The 26,752-nt window shown below is 43.2% G+C and overlaps 2 protein-coding genes and 1 long non-coding RNA gene across 3 annotated transcripts; 1 reads left to right on the top strand and 2 right to left on the bottom strand.

Moving 5' to 3' along the window:
• Positions 1-6,306: 6,306 nt before the first annotated feature.
• Positions 6,307-7,395, bottom strand: LOC122050694. The gene has a single exon (XM_042611581.1). It carries the CDS (start codon positions 7,393-7,395, stop codon positions 6,307-6,309), a length of 1,089 nt encoding a protein of 362 aa, XP_042467515.1.
• A 2,671-nt stretch (positions 7,396-10,066) lies between these two features.
• Positions 10,067-10,596, top strand: LOC122054067. Its single transcript, XR_006132547.1, has 3 exons — positions 10,067-10,109; positions 10,176-10,299; positions 10,517-10,596. It is a non-coding gene; the product is annotated as an uncharacterized LOC122054067 (long non-coding RNA).
• A 7,052-nt stretch (positions 10,597-17,648) lies between these two features.
• On the bottom strand, positions 17,649-20,200 carry LOC122052519 (abscisic acid 8'-hydroxylase 1-like). Its single transcript, XM_042614073.1, has 6 exons — positions 19,414-20,200; positions 18,942-19,331; positions 18,702-18,864; positions 18,527-18,633; positions 18,325-18,443; positions 17,649-18,216 (listed from the first exon to the last, which is right to left on the bottom strand). Exons 1-6 carry the CDS (start codon positions 19,999-20,001, stop codon positions 18,114-18,116), a joined length of 1,470 nt encoding a protein of 489 aa, XP_042470007.1. The 5' UTR covers positions 20,002-20,200; the 3' UTR covers positions 17,649-18,113.
• Positions 20,201-26,752: the final 6,552 nt, after the last annotated feature.

Below are 26,752 nucleotides of genomic sequence, written 5' to 3' on the forward strand. Positions count from 1 at the left end.
GTTGAGCATCACTTCCTAGCTACCACATTCCTTAGGTAAGGCTTGTCCTACCTCTACTGGCCTTCGTCCCCCTATTCTGATTTTAATGCTCTTCTTGCAGCTGACACTCTGACCCGGACATCCCCGATCAAGCCTCTTCCCCTGTGTGATTTGGAAATAAACCACCGGGGATGCATAATATTGGATAGGAGGGGTCTCTCGCACCTTGCTCCTCTTCCCATAGGGGCGACTATCTCAACTACTCCTCGGTCGGTTGCCCGATCAACCCCGCACGTTCGGTTCGCTCCTGAGCCCTTAAGGCATGCTCCTCCCATGCCTCTTGTCCATCGGCTCCGAACTTCATCAGAGGAGTCTGATTCAGATGTGCAGCCGCTTTCACAATGGACCAGACGCCAACCCATGGGACCCGACCTGGCGTTCGAGGCCTCGACTGCCACTCCATCGTCTCGACCAACTTCTACTTCCATTCCAGATCCACAGACCCCCAACGATCCTATTAGGCTACCTCGAACCAAGGCTGGATCTAAATGAGCGAAGGCTCCAGTTGTCAAGGATGAAATTGACCCGGGGCGGCAATATAAATCTAGTGCCCCAGTTAGACCTTCTTCTCGACCGACCGCTTCCTCTCAACCTGACCCTTCCACTTATCTTGGGTCGGCACCTTCTTCATTTGGTCCTTTTACTCAGCCAGGATCTGTTCCTACCCCACCTAGTCCATCTACTCAACCAAGATCTGCTTCTACCCAGCTTGGCCCGAGCGGAACTGCTCCAAACTCTTCCCAGCCTCGGTATCTCCGCTACCATGCCACTCTGCCCACAGAGTGGGGATTGTGTCTCTCTCTTGCTGCTCCTACTCGCAATATCCTATTGCGGGGTCGATTAGCCTCTCAATGGGAGCACACCATGCAAGCGATGGACACATGCACGCTGCCTAACCTGGTGGACTTGTTCTTTGAAACTGCTACTATGGTAAGCTTCCGCTCTCTTTTACGGCTATACTCCTACTCTATCATTCTACTCTCACTCCTCCGTGATTATGAATAGATATTTGCCCAATCGCTCCGCTTGAATCAGACAATTCTGCATATATATCGATTTAATAAGGTCTTAAAGGACCGAGTTACAGACCTCGAGTCTCAAATCTCCGACCCTGCTACAGTTGTGTCTAGACTTAAGGCGGAGGTGGCAACCTTGAAGAAAGTGAGCGCTTCCCGGGAACAGACCTTGGAGGAGGCCCAGTCAAAGATCAGCCGTCTCTGAGATGACAAGAGTTGGCTTGAAGTTCTCTTGCAAACATCTGAGTCTAAGTGTCAAGAGACTCAATCAGAGCTAACTCAGCGATCTGCAGCTCTAGAGGACCTCAAGCTTACACATAAACAAGAGTTGGATTGTGTGGCTTAGGAGTTGAATTCCCGGGACTTGCTTATTATGGATCAGAGATGGGATCTAGAGTCTTAGGCCATAGAGATGGGTTCTTTGCATGCAGAGCTGTCCCAGGCTTAGTCTGCTTTATCGAGCTCTGTTATTGCTTTGGAGACCTATAAGGTAGGGGAGAGTGATCATCTGCAAGCGAGCCAAGAAGAATATTTACGCTCTTCAGAGTTCGGCTCACAGGTGGGGGATCGTTTCATCACGTCCGTGGCCCATGGTGCAGTGGGGACACTTCAACAACTTAAAGAGAAAGGGTATCTGTCCTCTACCCCTCCTGAAGATTTTCTGGATCATCATCGCATCCTCAAAGAGATACCCGATGATGTATTCGCAGAATTCAAATAACTTGTGTATGAACATTATGTTGTACTCTATTAATGTGTGCTTACTATTGTAGCTACTTTCTTTCTAGATTTTATGTCTTTTCCTTAGTCTTAGCCTGAGCAATTTTAACCCGAGCGCGGGGGCCTGATCTGGTCTTAAAAAAGATTCATGAGTGTTCTGGACCCAGGTATCCCGACCTGGCATTTCATGCCTGACAGGTCATATCTTCCCGATCTCAAGTCTTACAAAGTACTAATTTAAATACGATAGGGTTGAAGGTAGTTAGCGCTCCAGGGACGGTCTAGCTTCCTAACCTGAGCATCTTGCAGATAGTAGGCACTCGACGCTAACCATTTAACAACTTTGTATGGATCGTCCCACTGAGGTGCCAATTTGGTTACCTTCCCTACGGGGATTGTCCTTTTCCACACTAAATCCCCTTCTCTGAAGAACTAGGGAATCACCCTTCTATCGTAATTCTGACGCATCTTTTGTCGATATGTGGTTAGTCGGGCAGCTGCCCACTCGTGAATTTCACTGATGAAATTAACTCTGAAAGTCATCGCTCGGCATTTCCTTCGTCATATAGCATTCTTTTGTCTGAGGGCACCCCGACCTTTATTGGCACCAAAGCCTCACTGTCGTAGACCAAGTGAAATGGGGTGAGTCCTGTGCTTTCTCACAGAGTCGTGCGGGCAGCTCTTCTACCCAATCGCCTCCACCATTATTTAGCTTAACTTTCAACCCTTAGACTATCTCCCTATTGGTAACCTCTTTCTGCTCATTGCTTTGTGGATAAGCTACGGATGTGAAGGCCTAGGTTATGCCAAATCCTCGACACTAGGCTTGGATTTTGCAGCCTTAGAACTATCTTCCATTATCTGAAATCAACTTGTGCAGTATGTTAGATCTAGAAGTGCTAGAGGGGAATAGCGCTCATGGCTTTTATGCGTTTCGGATTCGAAAATCGACAAGAGTAAAGTAGTGGAATAAGAAATAAAAACAAGACACAAGGACACCAAGATTTACTTGGTTCAGAGCTTTGGATGACTCCTACTCCAAGGCGCATACTCCTTGAGCATTTACTTTGGGCAAAAACTAATATAACGCAAAAGGTACAATTGAATATTACAATAAGTGCAATAAAAGTTATACCGATAACAAAATGGAAATTTCGAAGCTCTGGGTCGTCGGGGACTTGTCGTAGCTTAGCCGGGTCATTTCTTGAGCAGCACACGAAGGATAAATAGCTTTGGAATTGATGATACAAGCTGTTGGTCGAATACCCCTTATAAAGGCTGTTGGAGGCGCCTCAAAGCCCCTTGACAGCGCCTCCATTGCAGCCGAGTCAGCCGCGCGGATAAGCGCAGAAGAAGTCCTCGTTGATCCTCTTGAAGGCGCCTCCATAAGCCTTGAAGGCGCCTCCAAGGCTATCAGAGGTGCCTCCAAGGCTATCAGAGGCGCCTCCATACTTGCTGCGTGCGCTTCTTCTCCTTTGCACCCGAGACGCCTCCAAACTCCATAAGGGTGCCTCGAGTACTATTCATCCGAGGCCAAAAGTGCTCTTTTGTTCCTACAAGATAGGTTAATCCACAAGACAACAATATATCCTACAAAACAAGGTTAGCACATAATTAACATAGTAACAGAATTATTTTTGACAGTCTCCGGACTATCTGGTTCTGACTTCGGATTTCCAACCGGAAACCCTAGGTCGAACCGACGCCTACTGTTCCCTCCACGGGGAACGCGTCCTCACCTACTCCACTCAAGAGAGCATATCTAATGCTAGTTCGGTCTTCCAGACCTACTGGACTTTCTGCCTAGGGTTATCACCCCCTACGACCTAGGATTACCACCCCCTAGGGTTTTTTCGCCACCTAGGGTTACCCCCCCCTAGGACCTAAGGTTACCCCCTTAGGATTTTCTCCACCTAGGGTTACCACCCCCTAGGACCTAAGTTTGCCGCCCCTTATGGTTTTTCACCACCTATGGTTACCACCCCCTAGGACCTAAGGTTACCATCCCTTAAAGTTTTCCACCACCTAGGGCTACCACCCCCTAGGACCTAGGGTTGCCACCCCTAAGGTTTTTCACCTGTCTAACCACAGCTAGGACTTTTACCTAAGAACACTTAGGACTTTCCTGCAAAGCTCATTCAAGCACATTAGATAACAAAATGACTTAACTTGAACCCTTTGACATAATCAAAACATAGGTTCAATCGTCGGATGCTTCCTGCACCAACACGGTATTCCAAATCGATAGAGGATGTTCTTCCATAAGAATTGAACAATGACTCCCTCAGTTATCATGGCCAGGGCTTTTGATTCAACCCATTTAGAAAAGTAGTCCACTGCTACGAGCAAGAACCATTTCTGACCTGGTGTCATCTAGAATGGTCCCACAATATCCATGCCCCATTGGTCGAAGGGGCATGAGACTATTGTGGTTTTCAGTATGTCTGTCGGCCGGTGGATCAAGTTTTGATGCTTTTGGTCGGATAAACAAGTTTTGACTTCTCGCCAAGCGTCCGGTCAGCCCGTCGACCCGCTTGGACTTCTCGCCAGCTATCCGGTCAGCCCGTCGACCTAGCTGGACTCTCGCCAAGTCCGGTCAGCCCGTCGACCCGCTTGGACTTCTCGCCAGCTATCCGGTCAGCCCGTCGACCTAGCTGGACTTTTCCTGCACACTTGATCAAAGTGTCAGACAACAACACAACTAACTTAACCTATTTGTCATTCATCAAAACCTGGGTTAGACCGTTAGTGCTACCCGCACCAACAATATTCACCAGTTGTTGAGCGTCTTTCTACAGAGTAGGACAGAAATACCTAGCCAGCAATACCTTTCGAGCTAGCGTCCTCCCCCTTGCATGGTTACCATAACATCCTTGATGTACCTCTTGCAGAACATACTCTGCCTCCTCAGTTCCTTAGTATTTGAGCAGCGGTCTGGAATGCCCACTTGTACAGCTGGTCCCCGATCAGGGTATATACACGAGCTCTTTTCCTGATCAACCTGGCTTCTTCCGGATCAGCAGGCAAGATGCCTTGCTGAAGGTAAATGATCCCAAGAACTTCCTCCCTCGAGCTCCAAACAAGCATTTCAAGGGATTCAACTTCAGCCCAAACTACTATAATGTGTTGTAGGTTTCTTCTATATCGGCAATCAAATTTGTGGCCAAAGTGGATTTGATGAGGATATCATCCACATAGACTTTCACATTTCACCCTATTTGCTCCCGGAAGATCTTGTCCATCATCCTTTGGTAGGTAGCTCCAGCATTTCTCAATCCAAAAGGCATGATGGTATAACAAAAGATACCATCTGTTGTGATGAAGCTAACCTTCTCCTGATCTTCCTACGCTAGAGGGATCTGGTGGTATCCTTGATAAACATCAAGCATGCAAATCCTTTTACAGCCTGAGGTCGAGTCCACCATCTAATCCATCCTGGGTAGCGGGTAGCAATCCTTGGGGCTGACACTGTTGAGATCTCAGAAATCGATGTAGACTCTCAATTTATTGTTGGGTTTAGCTACCAGAACCACATTAGAGAGCCAGAATGAGAATTGTACCTCTCTAATGTGACCTGCTTTCCTGAGCTGATCCACCTCAGCTCGGATGATCTTATTTTTCTCGGCCGAGAAGTTCCTCTTCTTCTGCTTGACCGATTGGGAATCAGGTAGAAGGTGTAATCTGTGCTCAGCCACCTCGAGCTTGACCCCAGGTAGCTCTTTGGGGGACCAAACAAAGACGCCCCCATTGAGAGTCAAGCATTAGACCAAGTCTGTCTTAACTTCGATAGGCAGGTTGCTTCATATGCGAGTGAGGCTCTCCGAGCGATCAGGATAGAGCTGGACCTCCTCCCAAGAGATTGGTTCTTCTGCTGTAGGCAAAGACTCCTCTTGAATGATGTGGATCTTGCCATCTTGGGTTCACTAAGCCTTGTAAGCCTCCACCTTCACCATGTCAACGTAACACCTGCGAGAGACCAATTTCTAACCTCTAACTTCCCTGACCTGGTCTCCCACAGGGAATTTAATCTTCTAATGAAAAGTAGAGACTGCCACCTGGAACTCATGCAGTGTCGGTCTCCCTAAGATGATGTTATATGAGGACGGCAATTCCACCACTATGAAGGTGCTCCTCCGCATCCTCACTAAGGGTTCGCTATCCAAAGATATGGCTAGCTTGATCTAGCCCATGGATCGTACTTCATTGCCGATGAAATCATATAATGAAGTAGCCACGGGCCAGAGTTCACTGGCTTCGATTTGCATGCCCTCGAAGGCACTCTTGAACGACATGTTGACAGAGCTTTCAGTATCAATGAAAACTCTGGTCACGCGACTATTGGTGATAACGGCGACCTTGATTATTAGGGAATCATCATGAGGAAGCTCCAGCCTCTCTAGGTCTTGCGGCCCAAAGCTAATGGTGGGCCCTACAGCTTGCTCCCAGTTGCATCCTACAGCATGTATCTCCAGGCGCCGCTCGTGAGACTTCTGAGCCCTATCAGAGTCTCCATCTGTGGGCCCTCTGGAGATCATACCAATCTCACGGATGGTCGTGTTTCCCTTGTTCTCCTCTTCCCGGGCTTTCCCAGGCTCCTGGTTACGACCGGGCTACTGATTTCCTTGTCCTGCATTATCGGTAAGGGTCTACCAGACTGACCTGCCATGGGATGTTGGCCAGCCAATATCCTCTGCTTAATCTTGGGCACGATCTCAGGTGGAGGCAGGCCCAGCTCAGCTGTGCGCTGAGAGTCTCGGGCGAATTGGAAGCAATCACTTCTGGCATGGGTGTGAGACCTATGGTAAGTGTAGCAACACAGCCCCCATGGTCTAGGCCTTGGGGCTTGGACAGCTGCCACACATTGGGCCGGCCTAGGATCCTGACCAGGAGGGAAGGGTAGTCGGGCATCCCGGGCGTGTGGAAGAGGCTGAGCTGGTGGTTGAGGTGGCCTCTTCTCTAGTTTGTTGGCGGGAGTAGGCGCCTTGTCCGCCTTCTGTCGAGCCACCTGAGCCTCTTCTACGTTGATATAGCTAGCGGCCTTCCCGAGCATCTCATCGAAGTTCTTCATAGGGTCTTGAATGAGATCTCGAAAGAACTCCCCCTCAACAAGTCCATGAGAGAAGACACTTATTAGTATTTCAAAGGTAGTGGATGGGATGTCCTGGGCCACCTGGTTGAAGCGTTTGATATAGCTCCTCAAGGGCTCGGCTGACCCTTCCTTGAGGACGAAGAGACAGTGGTCTATCTTTTGGTACTTCCTGCTGTTGGTGAAGTGGCATAGGAAGACAATCTTAAAATCATGAAAACAGATGATGGACCCGATCGGCAATCCATCAAACCATTTCTGTGCCGAGCCAGATAGAGTATTCAAGAACACTCGGCACTTAATAGCGTCACTGTATTGATGCAACAAAATAGCGTTCCGGAACTTACGGAGATGATCCTCCAGATCCTTACTGACATCGTACTCTCCAATGGTCGGGGGCTTGTACCCCTTCGGTAGCTTCTCCTCTAGTGCCCTTAGAGAGGACACTTGCTCATCGGGTTTCCCTCGGGGCTCCTCCCTGAGGACTATAGCTTTTCCCTTCTTTGAGTCCCGAGGCAAGGAGCTTTCCTCCATAGAGGGCTAAGGTTGCTCCTTCTTATTATAGCAATTCGGGCCCTTATGGTAGTAGTCTGGGATCGGTTCCTGATAGAAGGACGGGGGTAACTCCTCGGGCTACTTTCTCTTAGACCTCTTAATAGAAACATAAGTGGGGTCCTTGGAAACTGCAGGCATCTTATACGGTCGCGAAGCAGTGGTCTATTTTTCAGAAGCGGCTCGCCTCTTGGCCTCCTTGAACAGTTTGTACTCCCCTGCCGCCATGGTCACGTTGATTCGTCTAGTGTCCTCCATCTTCATGCTTTAGAACAGGTGAAGAAAATTCCCACGGACGGTGTCAAATTGATCCTGTCCGGAATCTGAGTCGAATAAAGGTCAGATGAGTTGTTGATGGCCTTGATGGAGGGGCGACTGGGACACTGTTCTCATATGTGCCTACAAGAATAGACCCCCACGTGGTGTTTACGGACGACGATGACTACACCGGTGGTACTTGACCTCTGCGCACACTCAGACAAGCACACGGGACACTAGAGGCCAAAAACTAGGAAAAAAGTCCCCAGAGCAGACCCTCTAATGCTCAAGTCAGGTACTTTTTCCCCAGAAGAACAGTATACAAAGGAGAAAGAAAAGTAGAAGACAAGTGTGAATGTGCGAGAGAGTGTCCTGTGCAAGGGAGAGGACCTCCCTTTTAGATGACAGTGCATACCTCTGGAGGCTGACCAATGTCAGAGAATATTGGGTGTCAGGTCCTGTTGGGTGATGGAGGGCACGTGGCATCCTTCTGTAGGCTAAAGGAAGGTTCCATTTACAGATGACCACAGACCGTTAAAATATTCCCTGACACTCAGCAGTTATTCTCTAATAGGCGGTTATGAGTCCCTGACCTTGTTGTCATGTAGTACCTTCTGTCTCAACCGGGTATGGATAAGGCAGCTCAAGATGATCTGTCGGGTATAACACCTGGCCTAAACCTTGGGGGGGCTGAGAGCTGTGGAGAGATTGTCCAAGAGTTAACTGAGAGTTGGCTGACCGGGAGTTAGCTTACTGAGAGAACTAGGCATAGATATAACCAGGCTGTGAGAGCCTGACCGGTCATATCCAGGTCAGGTATCACCCCGACTGCCTCCTAGGTCTTAGACTAAGGTGTCTCAGATCTGGAGTCCTGGTCTATGAGAACTCGACTAGGAATCATGTTGATGACGTCGTCACACGGTCCTACTTCCTCTTTCCATACCTGCTGACTGTCACGTCCCTTTGACTTATGATTGTCACGTCTCCTTAACTTCTGACTGTCACGTCCTCTTGATTTTTTATTGTCATGTCTCTTTGACTTCTGACTGTCACGTCCTCTTGACTTCTGACTGTCTGACTTTATCGGACCCCACCATTATGCACCGTATCATCCACCTTCTCAAATCTTTTCTTGTGTTGCAGGGAAATTTGGCATTGTGTTCTTCCTCTATGGTTTTCTTGAGATATGGTACTCTTGGAGACACGAAATGCTTGTCATTGGCAGCGCTGGGTTCCAAACGATCACTCTTGATCTCCACGGCTATGACATCTTTGACCAACCATCTAATGAGGATGTTTGTCCACCTCTAGTAGCATGCCGGTGCTAACAAAAGCTAGAAGCTTGCATAGTCACTTGCCTCACACGTCTTCTCCTCTTGTTTTTTTTCTTTCTTTCCCTCTTCCTTTCCACAAGATTTCCATGATATTGTTTTCTCTCCCCTTCTATCTCTTTTCTTTTCCCTTCCTTTGCTGGAAGGATTTTTGTTTTGGTAGGGATTCATTTCCCTCCTCAATCCGCACTTGGAAACATAGTATAAGAGTTACTACTTTACACTACAACAAAAACCCTCATAGACATCGGTGGAACAACAACAGTTTTAAGCAAAAACCGATGTTTTTGAGTATTTTACATCGGTTTTTCAAAAACCCGGTGTCTATGAGCGTAAATTTTCGCTCATAGACATCGGTTTTTTAGCCGATGTCTATGAGCACCTTTTTTTTCGTTAATAGACACTGATTTTAACAACGGTTTTTTAAAACCCGATGTCTATGAACCAAAATAAAATAATATAATTTTCCCACCAATACTTAGCCAAAATTTACAACATTTCACTCTTCCCTCTAAACCTAAACCTATATCGCGCCGTCCACCGTATACCGTCGCGACGCCACCACCACTTTCCTCCTCACCGCTGGTCGTCCGACCATCTCTCTCAGCCTCATCTCCCTCTTCCCCTTCCTAGATCGACACCCCTTCCTCTCCCGCTCAGGATCAAGACATGATGCCCTTGCTTCCCCTTCTTAGTCCATACTTTATCTTTTCCTTTCTACTTCCTCCTGTTTTTGTGTTCGGTTCTGCTCCCTTCCCATGAGGCTGCTTTCCTCCCAAAGTTGCCCAACCTCGCCACCATCTCCTTTGAGGAAGGCTACACCCAACTGTTCGGAGACTCCAACCTCATGCTTCACGGCGACGGCCGGACTGTCCACCTCTCCCTCGACCAGCGAATAGGTTCTGTTAAAAGATTTTTTTTAAAAAAAGGACATCTTTGAACCTACCTTGTTCCAGGGCTGCAGCACTTCGACGATTGTGTCATCGATGGCAACGTACGACCTCGGTTGGGCTCCGACGACAGCGAGGAGCTGATGTACGTTTTGCATGCCGTCGCCCTCGATTCCCGGCCCCTGGAGTCCCCTGGGTCTCTCTATGTCACCACCAGGTATCAGTGTTGCACTGCTCACTTTCTTTCTTGGTGTTTCTGTCTGATGCGAATAGCTCCTTGTAGGAGAGTGATTTGGTTGAGTGACGCCGACAGAGGGAAAGGATACGCGGTGGATTTTCTGTCGTTGTCCCTTCACGCTGTATCGAGGGACCGGGAGGCCTACCCATTTCCTTGCATCTATACTAAGGTATTTGGTTTAAGATCGAGTTTCATGATGTTCTATCTGAAGATAATAGGATTAAAGCACAAAATGTGATATATTTTTTCCCCTTATTCACTGCTTGGTAAACTTGAGTTTGTCACTTTGACTTGAATTTTTTTAGCATTAAAGGACTATTTTGTTGATGGCTTCTCTAGTGATTTTCATTTTCCTGCTTATGCATGTTTGTTGGATGCTTGATAAGATTGAGACGGGTGATGAGGATGATGAAGAGGAGTCCGAAGACTCATATTCAGAAATAAATGGTGATTTGGTGTTGTCAAAAATCACTTAAATGAGACTTGTTCCTTCAGATGCTGGAAAATGTATCCTTGCTGTCATGCATGCTTTGTATTATTTTCATTGGTTGCAACATTTTTATGTATCAAGTATGCATTACTATATTCCTGCTGTCCGCTTTCTCTTTAATGCAATTATGTGTGTTTTTGTCAAAGTTGCAAAGAATCTAATACACTAGGCAGTTGTCTGCTATGGATTTTGGTGATGGCATAAAAATGCTTTCTCATTAATGTAACTGTATTGTTCTGATTGTCCTGCAAGTTCATTGCATGGATCTGTGACTTATTGATTTCACTTTCTCATACTTTGATTGTCTTCTTATCAAGTCTTCACAAAGAGATCACAGGTTCTATTTTTCATATGTTTGTAGATTTTAGATCCTCCTTGCATGTTGGTTTTTCCTTACTACTAAATAAACCTAAAAAATTGGGTGGTGCCACTTCATGTAATTGGGCAAGGAAAAAGACTGATCATTACTCATTCTTGTGCATTTGGTGTGGATGTACATGCACTGAGAAGAAAGGCATCTATAGTTGTCCTTTTACTATTATTTTGAATTTGAAAGTTCGTATGCATCACTTTCTTTGTGGCGTGGTGATGTTGCAAATGTTACATTTTTTTTGTGAAAGTTCATGAAAGTTTATGAAAGTTTCTTGTTTTGTACACAGATTTTACATCGACGACATTCTCTCAATTGGATTCTTGCATTATCTAATATATTTACATTTGATTATGCAGGAACTGGAAGGCAATACTGTGAATTTCAAATGATAACCAATCATAACAGCTTCCAAGGCAAAAGCTTACTGCTTCAGTCAATAGCAGAATATATGTGTCCTACAAGCTATTACCTATTCCGTGTTTCAGCACCAAAAACTTAAATTGTCTAAACTAAATTTATTTCCTTTTGCTATACTGATGCTATTGTCCTGTGATTATTATCTTATTATGCAGGAATTTGAAAGGTAATACTCAGAATTTTCAAATGATAATCAATCATGAATCCATGTCAAAAGCTTCCTTTGATACCATATTAGTGAATAACAGAATTTGTGCATCTCACAACTTATTATCGAGATTTGCATGTTACTCACTGTCTTTAGTAACTGAAAGTAAGTTCCCTAACATAAATGCATTTCCTATTGGCACCCTTATACTATCATCTTAGTTAGTGTGTTGCTAATATAACAAGTTCTGTGTGAATACTTGGCCTAGCTAAGCTTCTGCAACTGGGAGATTTCGTAACAACTTCATAAGTTAATGAAATCCTGTGAATCTTCATAAGCTAACCAATCATGATATTAACATTTCACAAAGACAAAAAGATTTCTTTCATTGACACCCATTAATCTATACCCAAATGTGTCCTACAAGCTGTTACCTATTGTGTGTGTTACTAGATTAAAGTCGATGAAACTTCAATATATTGGTACATATAAACAAATTTTTATTGTTAAACTTTCGGCCATCTGGGAAGCATGGCTTTAGGTTTCTAGCCTACCTGATTAGTTTTGCAATTGGTATCTCTTGGTCCTAAAAGCATATAAATTCTACAATGGATATAATCACACTCTGTATCCCTTGATAGGCTAGTTATGTCATCGGCTGAATTGTGAACTCTTACTCCCTAAATTGAATACTAAATAGTTTATTTATTTTGGATTCAGTTTGCAGGTTCTGTTATATTCCTTAGTATGAGAAGCTTCGATTTGAATGGATTATCATTATGGAGGGTCACTCAAGGCACACTTGGATTAGGACTTTCAGTAGAGATTTTTAGATCAATTTTGATTTATTGTAGGATGAATCCAAGTTAATTTTAGGTTTGGGTTAATCTTAATTGTGCTTTAATCTTATTTGAGCCTTTTCTCATGATTTGGTTTGATTTTGATATTATTAAATTACCTTTTTGTCTTATGAGTATAAGTTTCACTGTGAGTTGAGCTAGATTGCTTTTGTTATTTTGGTGAAGTTTCATTGTGGTTGAGCTATATTGCTGTTACTATATTCACATCCAATGGCTTGAATTGTGATCTTGTTTGTATATCCACCCTGTTTGTGATTAAATTTCAAATGGCATGCATTGTCTACAGGAAGAGAATTGAACCATATTGGCAAAATGCTTTTGATTTATTTTTCTCTTTTAGCTCTTTTAGACTTGAACATCTTGATATCAGTGATATAGGATCTTATACATAAAAAAAACTACTTCTGTTTATCTGATTTAGTTTGTATTGTCAAGGTACTCTAGTATGTTTGAAAAGGAGGTAAAGATTGCTTGTCTTGTTTGTCGCGATTGTTGTGATTGCAAAGCATGTTCTAGAAGTCCAGCTAAAGATGGTTATAAGGTTTACTTACTTTTAACATGCAAAGTTTTATGAACATTATTTACTCTGAGAATGTTTTGTCATGAAAGTTTCCATTTATGTGATCTTCAGGATCTTGAAACTGTTCAGGAGCATAGGAAGACTGAGCATGCCGATAGTGATGAGATTTGTCTTGTCGATGTGACAACTGTCTACCCTATTAGTCATGGACAATTGGATTGTCCGACTTGTTCTCCTCTTGGAGCAAAAGAAGACTGGCATAAGGTTAACTTCCTAGCCAATTATTGTTAAGTTAGAGATGGTTCTGTCAACTTTCATACTAGTCTAGAACTTTTATATGCATATGCAATTTGTATCATCTTCAGGAACATGGTCAAAACAAGTTTAATAATAAGGAGCACGCATATAGCTTGATATCTGAATTGCTTCCCTTGCCGAAACATATCTATCAGAACCAATTAAATGAGCTGGAAGTAAAGCAAGGGGATCAAGGTAAGCTTCAAAACAATTTCCTAGTTTCTTCCTCCAGTTAGATATCCTCTTGATCGATCTATCATCCAGAAGGTGGATTTTCTAGTGTACTTCTTCGAGTATATGAGCCTCACAATGAGCTTGTTAACTGGTATGTCTTCACATCTGTAACACCTCTGAGAATTTCATAATTTGCTATGTTTCTGAAATTATGGACATAATAACTGAATAATGTGTCCTGACCCTGTTTCTTAGATGGTCATTTGTAAACTTGTGCCTCTATTTTGCTTTAGCAAGTTCTAATTTTTAGGTCATATTCTGTTCTTTGTTATCGTCTCATCATGCATTAAAATGTTCACTTGATTGATATTGTTTTCTTTTCTTGTTTCTCCCTTGGAACCAGCAATTATTGCAAGACTTCACTAGTGGATTTTCACAGAAGCTGCTCAAATTGCTCTTACAAACTTTTCTTAGATTGTTGCGGAAAGATAGTAAAGGAAACTGCTTCTCAGACACCTGCAATTGATTCCTCCAAGGCTGGTAGGAGACAGAGGGCAAAGAAGTATGTCATCAGAGAAATTGTTGGGGAAAGACGGAGACATTCCACAGGCGAGTGACCAGATAACTCATCTTTATCCACCGTTGAGTCTGATAGCAAGGCTAAGAATCATGGAAGCAACATTCCTTGCCCATCCAAGGAATCTGGAGGTTGTGGAAATAGTCTTCTTAAGTTAAGTTGCAGCATACCATTTGTTTGGTCTAAAACGGACTTCTCTTCTCTCTTTCAACTATGATTTTTGGTCTTGGTTTACTAATATATTATTTATGTGTTTTTACAGTTTACAAATCTCAAGTATTCCAGAGTTGAAATTGATGAAGTACGGTTCGAGTGGGCTGAATGCATGCTAGATTACATTTGAGTAGGAAAGGTATTTGATTTTTGAAAACTTTGGATGATCCATGCATTTGCATGGAATGTAAATTGTGGATACTACCTTGATGTGTACAATATCTATTATACCTTTTGATGTTGTAAAAAGAATATTTGTGTATTTTATGGATACTGTTGTAAGAAAAATATTTATGTAATTTGTGGATACGGACTTGATGTGTACAATATCTATTATCTTTTTATGTTGTAAGAATAATATTTATGTGTTGATTATATGGATATTGACTTGTTTGTATAATATCGGTTTTTCACTGTTTCGGAAATCGAATCTGTGTCGTTAAACAATACTGAAATTACATCGGTTTTCCACCGCTGCTAAAACCGGTGTCATTAACTAATATTACATCGATTTTACACCGTTGCTGAAACAGTGTCGTTAAGTGATACTACACCGGTTATAAACCAATGTCTAAAATGGCAGACCTTTTACATCGCCTTCATAGACATCGGTCGATTTTGTAATAGACAGCGGTGGAAAACCGATGTCTATGAGGATTTTTGTTGTAGTGTTAGAGTTCTTGTTTTTAGTTAACTGGACACTTAACAGTCAAAAGTCCAATAAAAAGTTGATAAGTGGAAAGTCAAGTGGATCACAATTGATCAAACTCTGGCAATTGAATGTTCAACAGGGATTTGGCATGAATGATGAAGTCCTGACAAGTCAAGGTTAACTAGATGTTAGGCAATAAGGAGGTCTGACAGGTTAAGGTTGACCGGATACTAACGGTAATGTCCCGACAGGTTGATCGGATGTTAGGCAATGATAAAATTTTGGCAAATCAAGGTTGACCAAATGATGGACAATGGTGAAGTCTCAGTAAGTCAAAGTGGATTAGATATTAGGCAATGGAAAGTTTCGACAGGTCAAAGTTGATCGAATAACGAGCAAAGAAAGTTTTAGTAGAGGTTGATCTCAACTAGATACTAGGCAAGGCGAGAATTCAATTTTGATAAGATTGAAACAATAGTATCAGTTGATTGATACGGTGTATCAATCGACTGATGGACTATAAACTTTGAAATTAAGGTTTGAGAGGTGTTTTGGGCTTTGTTATAGTATTTTCAGGGTTTGCTATAATATTTTAGGGTTTCTACTATAGTATGAGGTTTAGGCTTTCTTATGCAGTTCAAGTGTAATACCCGATAAAATTGGAACGATACAGAGAAGATTAGCACGGCCCTGTTGGGTTCACTTGGTTACCAAGGTGCACCTTTCTTTTCGGAAGCCCAAACTTAATAACTCCAAAGTTAAGTGTGCTTGGCTTGGAGAAATCTGAGGATGGGTGACATGCTGGGAAGTTTTCCAGGGTACGTGCGAGTGAGGACAAAACACGCTGAAAGGACCTCCGGTGGTCTGTGGAGCTAGTCATCAACCCGATGGGCAATTCTGGTGGCGTTCCTAGTTTGGTCCGGGTGGGGTCGGCCCGGGCCGGGGCATTACAGATGGTATCAGAGCGACCTTGCGACCGTGAGTGCGCCTGTGGTAGGAGCACCCAGGGCACCACCTAGCGAGGGAGATTCTGGGATTTGTTTGTGGTGTGATTTGTGGTTACACAACGAGGACGTTGTGTCTTTAAGTGGGGGTGATTGTAATACCCCGGTTCTGAGATTCTGGTTAAATATGACTTAAAAGGTTAGATGGTACTATCCATATCACCAAGGTGCACCTTCCTTTTCGGAAGCCCAAGCTTAAGAACTCCAAAGTTAAGCGTGCTTGGCTTGGAGAAATCTGAGGATAGGTGACCTCCTGGGAAGTTTTCCAGGGTGCGTGCGAGTGAGGACAAAGCACGCTGAAAGGACCTCCGGTGATCTGTGGAGCTAGTCATCAAACCGATAGGTAATTATGGTGTCGTTCCTGGTTCGGTCCAGGTGGGGCCCACTCGGGTCGGGGCGTTACAGATAATTAGCACAAAAAGGTTTAGTTTTTATGTTATAGTAACAATCGACTGTTCGACATTATAGCAACGCACAAAAAGTTGGAACTCGACTGTGAACATTGTTCTGCTACAATAATTGGCAATTGATGCGTTTGAGCAATCGCCTGATGACATTACTATAGCAAATAGAAAGTTAGAGAATCGATTGTTCAAATCAATTGGTCGCGATCAATTGATTGTTAAGGATAGTCTACTAATGTTTCTATTCGAGCGAACAGAGAATTTGGAACTCGTCTCGTCAACTCGACTAGTCATGAACAATCGATTAGTAGTAGCCTGATGTCACTGTTCAAGTGAATAGAAAGTTTAGAACTCGACTGATTAGCACCAATTGATTCATAGTAATTAGCAATCGAATGATGCTGAAGTTGATGGAGCTATTGAGCAGACAGATCTAAGCAACAATTGAAACTATAGTGGATCAATCGATTGATGGGAGATAATAATCGATTGATAGGTGGAAATCAGTCTGATAGCAACTCTATAAAAGAGGATTTCTAGGAAGATTGAAAGGGTCAATTTTTGAGGGTTTGAGAATAAAGTGTCGCTATATTTCTGGACTATCAAGAGGTAATCTAAAACAACAAGAAAATATTCAAAGTAAGGTTTTCGTAAAGCAATTTACTTTCATTGTATTTGACTTTATATATTTATATTCTTGTTATATTGTTTCTAAGAACCGAGATTGTAAGAGGCTTCTGGAGAAGAGATTAGTGGTAACAAGAAGGTCATTTATTTTCATTATCGTCAAACATGCGTTTAAACTCTTGTTTCAATGTCATTATAATAGTTTTAGCTAAAATTACTAAAATCTAAAATTTACATCAAGTTAATCAAAATTATTTTACATAACGTATTATTATATTAAAAATAACATTGTTTCAACTCCAACACTTTTGTAGCAGTGTAAGAGTTAGACCGTAATAATTTATAACAATTTTAGTCAAAAATTATTGTAACGTATGATAATGTTGGCTAAAATAGCTACAAACAAACATCATGCTGCAACAGTTGAATAAAGATATTTTTGAAATGAAAAATAATATGTTGTGCTCTTTTAATATTCTTTTCTAACAAGGGGACCTTTTTGATGATAACGAAAATAAAAAAACACCTTTTGATTTTTTGCCTATCAGCATACAAAAAGGGGTCTTCGAAACATATTTCAGCATATTGTAGGTTTTAGTTAGGGATTGAGATCTGGGATGCTTATTCACTGAATCCATGTAACTTTCGCCAACCTCTAGACACAATAACAAAAAAACAATCATCACCATGCTCGTAGTATTCACGGTAAAGATGTCCCATTATTCTTGCAACAATTTGAAACCTAAGCCTGTGTCTCTTTCATTGACTTAAACAATCAGCACCCTTTTGCTTGTGCTGTGTCTCCTTTAACTTTGAATTATTAACTTGTTTAAAAGCGGGTTATGGCAGACCCAAACCTGACAAACTCTCAAGCGATCCAGTCCTACGCTGCTACCCTCACTTAACAAGAACAAGACCTTTTCCTTTCTTGTTATTATTATTATTATTATTATTATTATTATTATTATTATTATTAGCTAATCAGATTTTTTTTCCCCCCTTTCTTCAATTATACTTACTGTATACTCAGAAGAAGACTATTTAGTTGAAGTCTCCGAATACCGTGACAGCCCTCTTCCTCTGCTTTCACAGGAAGAGTAGCGGTCAATGGAAGAGCTATTTGATAAAATTCCTCGGCATGCATCGCCTTTAGGCAATGAATGTCCTCTTCTTCCTTTTCCTTTTCGGTAAGGAGAATGGAGTTGAGTGGAGTGTGTGCGTAGGCAATCAAGCTGCTGTTGACTTGAGAGAGAATCTAAGAGGCAAGCCATTCGTGGGAAGCGCGAAAGGTCCAAACTGTATTCCACTAGGGGATCTCACCGTAGACCACCTGATCGAAAAAAGAGATACGCACACATGAGTGTTATTCAGTGTTATTTACCACGTTTAACTGAAAAGGTCAACTCTTTCTCAAAAAGGTTTAGGGGGAGAAATTTACGTGTGTTTTGTGGTAAGGTGATGGAGAAGAACCAGCATCTCCAGCTTTGCAAGCTCATTTCCAGGACAGGAATGGGTCCCGTTTCCAAAGGGCATGAAAGTGTTAGGCTTTGGAGCCACCTGCAGTGCCAGTTCAAGAGAATGATCGAGCGATGAGTTTGTGTGGGGAGAGGTGTGATTGAGATGGGAAGGAGGAGACTGACCTCAAATCTGGAGGGGTCAAATTTTTCTGGGTCAGAGAAGTTTTCCGGGCTGTGGTGAATGTTTCTGAAGAGCGGCAGCACCTTCCACCCCTTGGGAATTAGATATCCTGCACGGCGCCACAGGGCTGTGAGACCTCCGATCGAATTCAAAATGGCAATGTCAAGAACTACTTGCCTTGATACTCCACATCTTCCACGGCTTCGCGGAAGGTGAAAGATAAGATGGAGGCCACTCTCATGGTTTCTTGGATCACCCTCGAGGTGAGTGGCATGTTCTTGGTGTCAGCCCAGGTCAGGGACTCATTCCCTTTGCTCTTCGTGATCTGCTCTTGCTCTTCCTGAAAAACAGAGAGCATGTTTGTGAACAAGCATGTCCCAATTAAGGAGTTGTCGGGGAGAGGGATTAAAAACTCACGGTGACGGCTTTCAGGATGCTGGGGTTGTCGCCGAGGTACTTGATGATCCAGGTGAGGACGCTGGCGGTGGTGTCGCGGGCGGCGAAGATGACGCCGATGACGTTGTCCGCGATCTGGTCGTCGGAGAGGTCTTCTTTGGCGTTCATGAAGGAACCGAGCAGGTCGTTCGGGGAGGAATCCCTCTGCGTCCTTCTGGAGCGGACGATATTGGCGACGATCTGCGCCAGTTGCTTCCGGGCCTTCATGGCCTTGTAGAACAGAGTCCCGGGGAGGTTGATGGGCATCGAGTTGTACCCCTTCTCGAGGGTGTAGTAGCATTGCTTCAGATCCTCTAAACAGGAGATCTCTTCCTGGCCGAAGATGGACAGGATCGCCACATTGAACGCGTACTGCTCAAATTTTACAAAACAGTTCAAGCGTTAGACCGAATCAAATTGGAGAAGATGGGGAGTACTTCTACTTTGGGCTCACCGTCTTGAGCTCTTGGAAGGTGTTGACCAAGCGGCCGTCCCAGGAGCGGAGGGCGCGGAGTGCGACGGCCTCGATGCCGGCGACGGAGCCGCGGATACCTTCGGGGAGAAAGGCGCGGAGGACGAGGCGGCGGAGGTGGGCGTGGTAGTCGCCCTGCTGGAAGAAGATGGCCTGGGGGCCGATCATCCGCTCCTTGCTGGCGGGGAAGGTGGGCTTGAAGAGCTGCGCCCGCGTGACGAGCACGAACCGGGCGGCCTCCGGGCTGGACACCATCACGCAGGGGCAGCCGAGGATGTGGGTCTTAAACACGGGACCGTACCGCTTCTGCTTGAGGGCGAAGAAGGTGTTGGGGTCGTTGGAGTAGAGCTGGAAGGTCTCGCCTACGTATGGCCATCCCATGGAGCCCGGAGGGAGGGGAAGCTTGCGGGAACCGGAGCGACCGGCGAGGGTGAGCCGGAAGACGAAGCAGCAGAAGGTGGAGAAGCAGAGGAGGAGGAAGGGGAAGAGGAGGGCGGTCGGCATGGCGAAGAGTGGAAGCATGGGGGTGGTGTCGACCACAGCGGTATTTGTAACGGAGGAAGAATTCATGATTGTGGAAGACAGCTGGTGGCGTGGGGGAGGACGGTGGTGAGGATGAGGTGTGGTGTGGCAGAGGCAGAGCAGGGGAGGAAGAAGGAGACAGGGGAGGCGGTTTTGTTTGGCGTGGTTTGTTTTGGTTCAGTTTGGTCCGGTTCCGTGTTTGGGTTGTGTTGTTAGGTTGTGTTGGCCGAGCAGTAAACGGGAGGGGGGAGATATTTATAAGGGAAGGAAGGTAGGAAGGAAGGAATACAAGTTTGAGGGAGGGGCCCACTGGAAATCCTCTCCAGCTCATTCACATCATGAGCGACACACTTGGCAGCAAACAACATGGAACATTAACTGGAACTTTTGAGGGACTATTTATATTTCTAGATGGAGAGAAAAAGTCATTATTAATAGAGAATTAATGAGGGGTGATGACTTTAATGGGTAAATGAATAATTAGCAGAATAGAGAGTTCAAAATTTGCACTTAGAAAGTGATAATTTTATTATAATAGATTAAAGGGTTAATTTTTTATAAGATATATGTTTTTAGAAATTTTTTTTTATTTTCTAGTCACTTTCTAATCCGTTATAAGTGAATTTCGTAATTTATTTCTCTTCATGTAATTTGCAAATGAAATATAATAAAGGCTTGAAGTGAGCATTATCATCATTGTTATATGATCTCGTCCGGAAGCTGAGTCGGATAAAGACGGGCCTTATTATATTAGAAGTTGACGGAAAGTCGCTGAAGAGTTGAATCTACCAGGTACCCCCTTGAAAGGTTCGCACGGGCGGCCGACGGAGAGAGATGACCAGGACGATGATGTTGTCGCTCTGCGCACACTCAGACGAGTCCACCAGTCATTAGAGACCAGAAATCAGGGAAAAAGTCTCCGGGCCAGGTCCTCCGACGCTCAAGTCAAGTACTTTTTTCCCAGAAATCACAGAGAAAGAACGAAAAGTAAAGACTAGTGAAAAATGACGAGTGAGCGTACCTGCATAAAGTACAAAGTATCGCTTTTTATACTGCAACGGATGCCTCTCGGATTTGGCAAGTGTCAAGGAATGTCGGCTGTCAGGCTTTGTCTGGCGGTGATTGATACGTGACTCTCCTTGATAGGCTGGCGACAAAACCAAAGGCGTTGTGCACCCCGATTGTTAGCATATTCCCTAACACCTTGATTGTTCTCTGACATCCACTGACAAGCAGTTACAATTCATTGGCTTGTTTGTCTTATAGTGCCTAAATGCTAGGCCTGCATCCTGACCTGCTTCGATCCACTACTATCCGTAGCTTGTACGTTCCGACCTGCGTGCCAGGTTTGTGACCAGACCTACTTCTATCTGTGATCCTTGGCTTGGATGTCCCGACCTGCTTCTATTTGTTATTCTCCATGACTTGTGCGTCCCAACCTACATGCCAGGTCTATGTCCAGACCTGCATGTATACCTGTGATCCTTGGCTTGGATGTCCCAACCTCCTTTTATTTGTTATTCTCCATGACTTGTGCGTCCCGACCTGCATGTCAGGTCTATGTCCAGACCTGCATGTATACTTGTGATCCTTGGCTTGGATGTCCCAACCTGCACGCCAAGTCTGTGTCCAGGCCTGCATGTATACCTGTGATCCTTGGCTTGGATGTCTCGACCTGCACGCCAAGTCTGTGTCCGGACCTACTTATATCCGCTGTTATCCATGACTAACACTTCCCGACCTGGTCCGTGGGTCGGATCCTTGACCGCTATCAGGGCTAGTCCTTGTCCGGCATATAATCTCATCCCGGGTCTATGCCCAGACCTGCTTCTATCTATGATCCTTTGCTTGGATGTCCCGACCTGCTTCTATTTGTTATTCTCCATGACTTGTGCGTCCCGACCTGCATGTCATGTCTATGTCCAGACCTGCATGTATACCTGTGATCCTTGGCTTGGATGTCCTAACCTGCTTCTATTTGTTATTCTCCATGACTTATGCGTCCCAACCTGCATGTTAGGTCTATGTCTAGACCTACATGTATACCTGTGATCCTTGGCTTGGATGTTCCGACCTGCACGCCAAGTCTGTGTCCAGGCCTGCATGTATACCTGTGATTCTTGGCTTGGATGTCTCGACCTGCACGCCAAGTCTGTGTCCGGACCTACTTATATCCGCTGTTATCCATAACTAGCACTTCCCGACCTGGTCCGTGGGTCGGATCCTTGACTGCTATCAGGGCTAGTCCTTGTCCCGCATATAATCCCATCCCAGGTCTATGCCCAGACCTGCTTCTATCTGTGATCCTTGGCTTGGATGTCCCGACCTGCTTCTATTTGTTATTCTCCATGACTTGTGCGTCCCGACCTGCATGCTAGGTCTATGTCCAGACCTACATGTATACCTGTGATCCTTGGCTTATACGTTCTAACCTACTCTCCAGGTCTGTATCCCGACCTGCTTCTATCTGTTATTATCCATGGCTTGTGCATCCCAACCTGCACGCCATGTTTATGCTCAGACCTGCTTGTATCTGCTACTTTCCAGGGCTGGTACTTTCCAACCTGGCCCGTGGGCCTAGTCCTTGACCGCTGTCAGGGTTGGTCCTTGTCCGATTTATGATCCTCTCCTTCGACCACTACGTCAGCTGAGATTTTGACCCTGGCCACGTAAGCTTGACTTTTGATCTCCCTGCTCTCCACGTCAGCTTGACTGCTGACCGGCCACGGAAGCTTGACTTCTGACCCTCTTGTGGTATTGACTCGTAACCATATCATCATACTGACCCCATAAATCATGCACCGTATCACTATAGAAGGATAGTAAGTTCAAAACCAATTGATTCGCTTAGACACTGTGATGAATTAAGTGTTTAAGAATCAAATCCAAACTTAGATGAATTAACAAATGAATTTGTGTTGCTAGTATATATTGGCTAAGTGAAAAATCAAAAGTTTAATTTGATTTAATTATTTGTTAGACTTATGTGCCCTAATTTAGGCATGTTAATCAATCTTAATGTATTTGGCAAGTGAGTTGGGCCCAGCAACTTTAGTAGTTTGGTTGGATCAAGTATGTGTCTACTTGAACAATATTATCCAATTAGGCAAAAATGATGGAATCGTTTGAGTAATCTATTTGAATGGTACAAGTTTTGTCTAAGTGTATTGAACTAACCAATCATGCTATTGAAACTTGACAAACTAATAAAATTGGTTTAGTTTTACACATTACTATCTGTTCTTTTCTACTTACGCGGGTTGTTTTTTATTTAATCTTGGTCTCATTTACGTTAGAAATCACGGGATAGGGCAACTTCAATCGATTCTGGACAATTGTCATCATTAGACCGATGAAGTGAGACAAGTCTAATAGGCAAATTGAGACGATCAATTAAGTCAGACATACCAGAAGGGAAGGTATTTAAGTATTTCTATTATTAGACGAGATGCCTAAAGAAAATAAATCTATTGAGTAGGCCAAGGTATTTAGGTTTTTCTATTATTAGAAGTGTCCACTGTACATTCCTTAATATTTTTACCAACTAAACAAGAGAATATTTATTCTATAACTATTTATGCATCTAATTAAGGAAAATTTATCACTTGACGATTCTTTTTCATTCTAATCACATTCTCTATCTACTTCATTAGTTTGATATGTCAAGTTAATTGATTGTGTTAGTCCGATGGCATCCCCTATAGTGGAGATCAAAGAACTTCGATTTCAAGGAGTTCTCTCTTGTTTACGTTAGTAGAAAAAAATTGGATTCCCTTCCCGCAGAGAGGGGAACCTATTTGGTTCAAATTATGTTAAATCAAATTTAACTACAATGGATTTCTCTCTCTCGCTATCTTTTAGGTACCAAAAGAAGCCGAATAGAATTATAAGTTGAACTAAAATTAATTTTTTTTATTAGTTTTGTTTAGTTTTTAAACAAAAGTAGCATATCCATACGGTCGTAAAAGGTGATTCGTTATCTCCTAGCGCTTCTACCAATCCACCCTCATGCCAACACAGAAGAGGCAAATCATGGATAACTGCTAGCCTTGGGTAGTTGAATAATGCATGAGAGAGGGCAGACATCCAAATACTAGCTGGGATTTGATCCTCATACCTCGTGATGATAACACCACCATGTACTAGCCAACCATTCCTCCTAAGGGGACTAATCATACATATGTATCTAAAATTGATGAATCTTGAGAAAACCCATCCGGGTAAAGTACCCCTTTACTTCCCTACACGATGATCTCCCTCAACGGGGCTTGTCGGGCCTATTTCTCTACATCTCCGTGCATACATGATGCTCGTCAAAGGTACTGCTTGGGTCAGCTCTCTATGCGAACATGATACAAGCCTGTTGTGACTCCCACACATCAAGATATTCTTGTCAAGCTTATTGGGAAATATAATCAAAGTTCCACATTAGAAATATATGGAAAAGATTATGAATTTATAAGATAGAAAATATCTTCATTGGTATATAACATTTTGGGTAAAATCCAAAAATAAATCCATGGAATTTTTGCTCAAAGTGGACATGGAATAATGACCATGAATGAATGAGGTGGGGGCTCCCAGAGAAGTGAATTCTAAGAAAAAGGTCCAAGCAGGTCAAGGGTAACTGGATGCTTGGCGGTAATCTTAGGGGAGTAAATCCTAGGTGATGAAAAATTCAAGTAGGTCAAGGATGACCGGATGCTTGACGAAAGTCCTGGGAGAGTGAACTCCAGGTGATGAAAAAGTTTTAGAGGAGAGGGGTGGGTTCAATAGACCGGATGCTTGAGAGGAGGTATAGAACATGTCAATAGTGATTAGAATAATAGTGATCTTTCGTTTGAGATAATGATTGTTGGGAATACAATTAAAGTCACATATTAGAAATACATGAAAAATATCATGGGTTTATAAAATCAAAGATATCTTTATTGGCATAAGATATTTTGGGTAGAATCTAAAAATAAATCCATAAGGGTTTAAGCTCAAAATGGACATATCATACAATTATGGAAATATGTGAGTTCTTTTGTTCCTAATAAGTGGTATCAAAGTCATTATCAAATCTAGTCATGTGAGTGGAATGGTGGCCTTGAACGAAGGAGGTGGGGCTTCCAGGGAAGTAAATTCTAAACGAAAAGTTCAAGTAGGTCAAGAGTGATTGGATGCTTGGCGAAAATCCTAGGGAAGTGAATTCTAGGTGGTGAAAAGTCCAAGTATGTCAAGAGTGACTGGATGCTTGGCGGAAACCCTGGGGGAGTAAACCCTAGGTGGTGAAAATTCTAAGCAGGTTAAGGTGACCAAATACTCTGTGGAAATCGTAGGGAAGTGAATCCTATGTGGTGAAAAGTCTTAAGGAGAGGAGTGACCTTGATAGACCGGATACTTGAGGGGAGATCTAGAGTAGGTCAATAGTGATCAGATACTTGAGGGGGCGTCTGGATCATGAAAATAATGGTGGTCCTTCATTTGAGGGGAGGATTATTGAGAATACAATCAAAATCAATCATTGGAAATACATGGAAAAATTATGATTTTATAAGATAGAATATATCTTTATTAGTATGAGGCCTTTTGGGTATGTCCCAAAAATAAATCCATGAGGACTTAGGTTCAAAGTGAATAATATTTTCTTTTGGTCCTAACAGAGCTAGCTTTCTTCGAGCTCAACCTTCGACACTTCTTGATAGGCGCAGTACCGACCCTAGCAAGGTATCTTATGCCTAAGGTGACACCTAGCTAATGGCATGACTGTGCCAAAGGTATGACCCAACCGCTATCATCTCTGGTGCTAGACCTAACCATGGTTCGGAACTAATAGTTTGACGGTTCAAAACCTCTGATTCGATAGTTCAGAACTGTCAATTTTGTAGTTCGAAATCACAAGTTCACGATTCAGAACCGTCGATTCGATGGTTCAAAACCACTGATTCAATGGTTTAAAACTGCTGGTTCGACGATCCTGGGTAGGTCAACCCTTAACCTTAACCATCCAAAAAGATTACGATTCATAGTTTGGAATCGCCAGTTCATGATTTTGTTCATAGTTCATCATAGTTTATCATGATTCAAGATTATTATATTAAAAAATTAAAATTATAAATTCATAAAATTATTTTCCACCATAATTATTAAGAATAATCATATAGATAAAGAAAACTATTAATTAGTTATTAAATAATTAACTAACACATGAAATCATTTATTGACAAATAATCATAAATTGACTAGCAAAATAAGTGTCTCTCTTACTCTTCTTCCAATTATTAAAAATGATAATATTACAAAAGAAAACTACTGAGTAGTTATTAAATAATTAACATATAAAAATATTAATAGATGTAGTCTAGTTGGTTAGGATACTAGGTACTCATATGCAGGGACGGAGCCAGAAAATTCATATCGACGGGGCGAAATGTATGTGCCCCCCCCCCCCCTCTCTCCTTTTCGCTCTATCCTTGCCCATATGTATGGGAGACCCAAGTTTAATTCCCAACACTATCAATTTCCTTTTAACCATCAATAAATTTTAAAAACCATTGAACTGACCAGCATGTTAAAGAATTATTGAACCTTAACTAGCCCTACATGGTTATGGTTCAGGCCCATAACCTGAGTCAATGGGTAATCAAGTTTGTTAGGGTCGATTTGTAGCTAGGGGGAATAGCTCGTCATGCTTCGTTTGCTTACTTTGGTGTTGTTGATTTGCAACGAAATAAACTTGAAACAAGACTCACAACGCTAACACTAAGATTTACTTAGTATCCACCTCAAGAAAAGGTGACTAATCCAGGATCTA

Source organism: Zingiber officinale, chromosome 3A, assembly GCF_018446385.1.
Source record: "Zingiber officinale cultivar Zhangliang chromosome 3A, Zo_v1.1, whole genome shotgun sequence".
Taxonomy (NCBI): domain Eukaryota; kingdom Viridiplantae; phylum Streptophyta; class Magnoliopsida; order Zingiberales; family Zingiberaceae; genus Zingiber; species Zingiber officinale.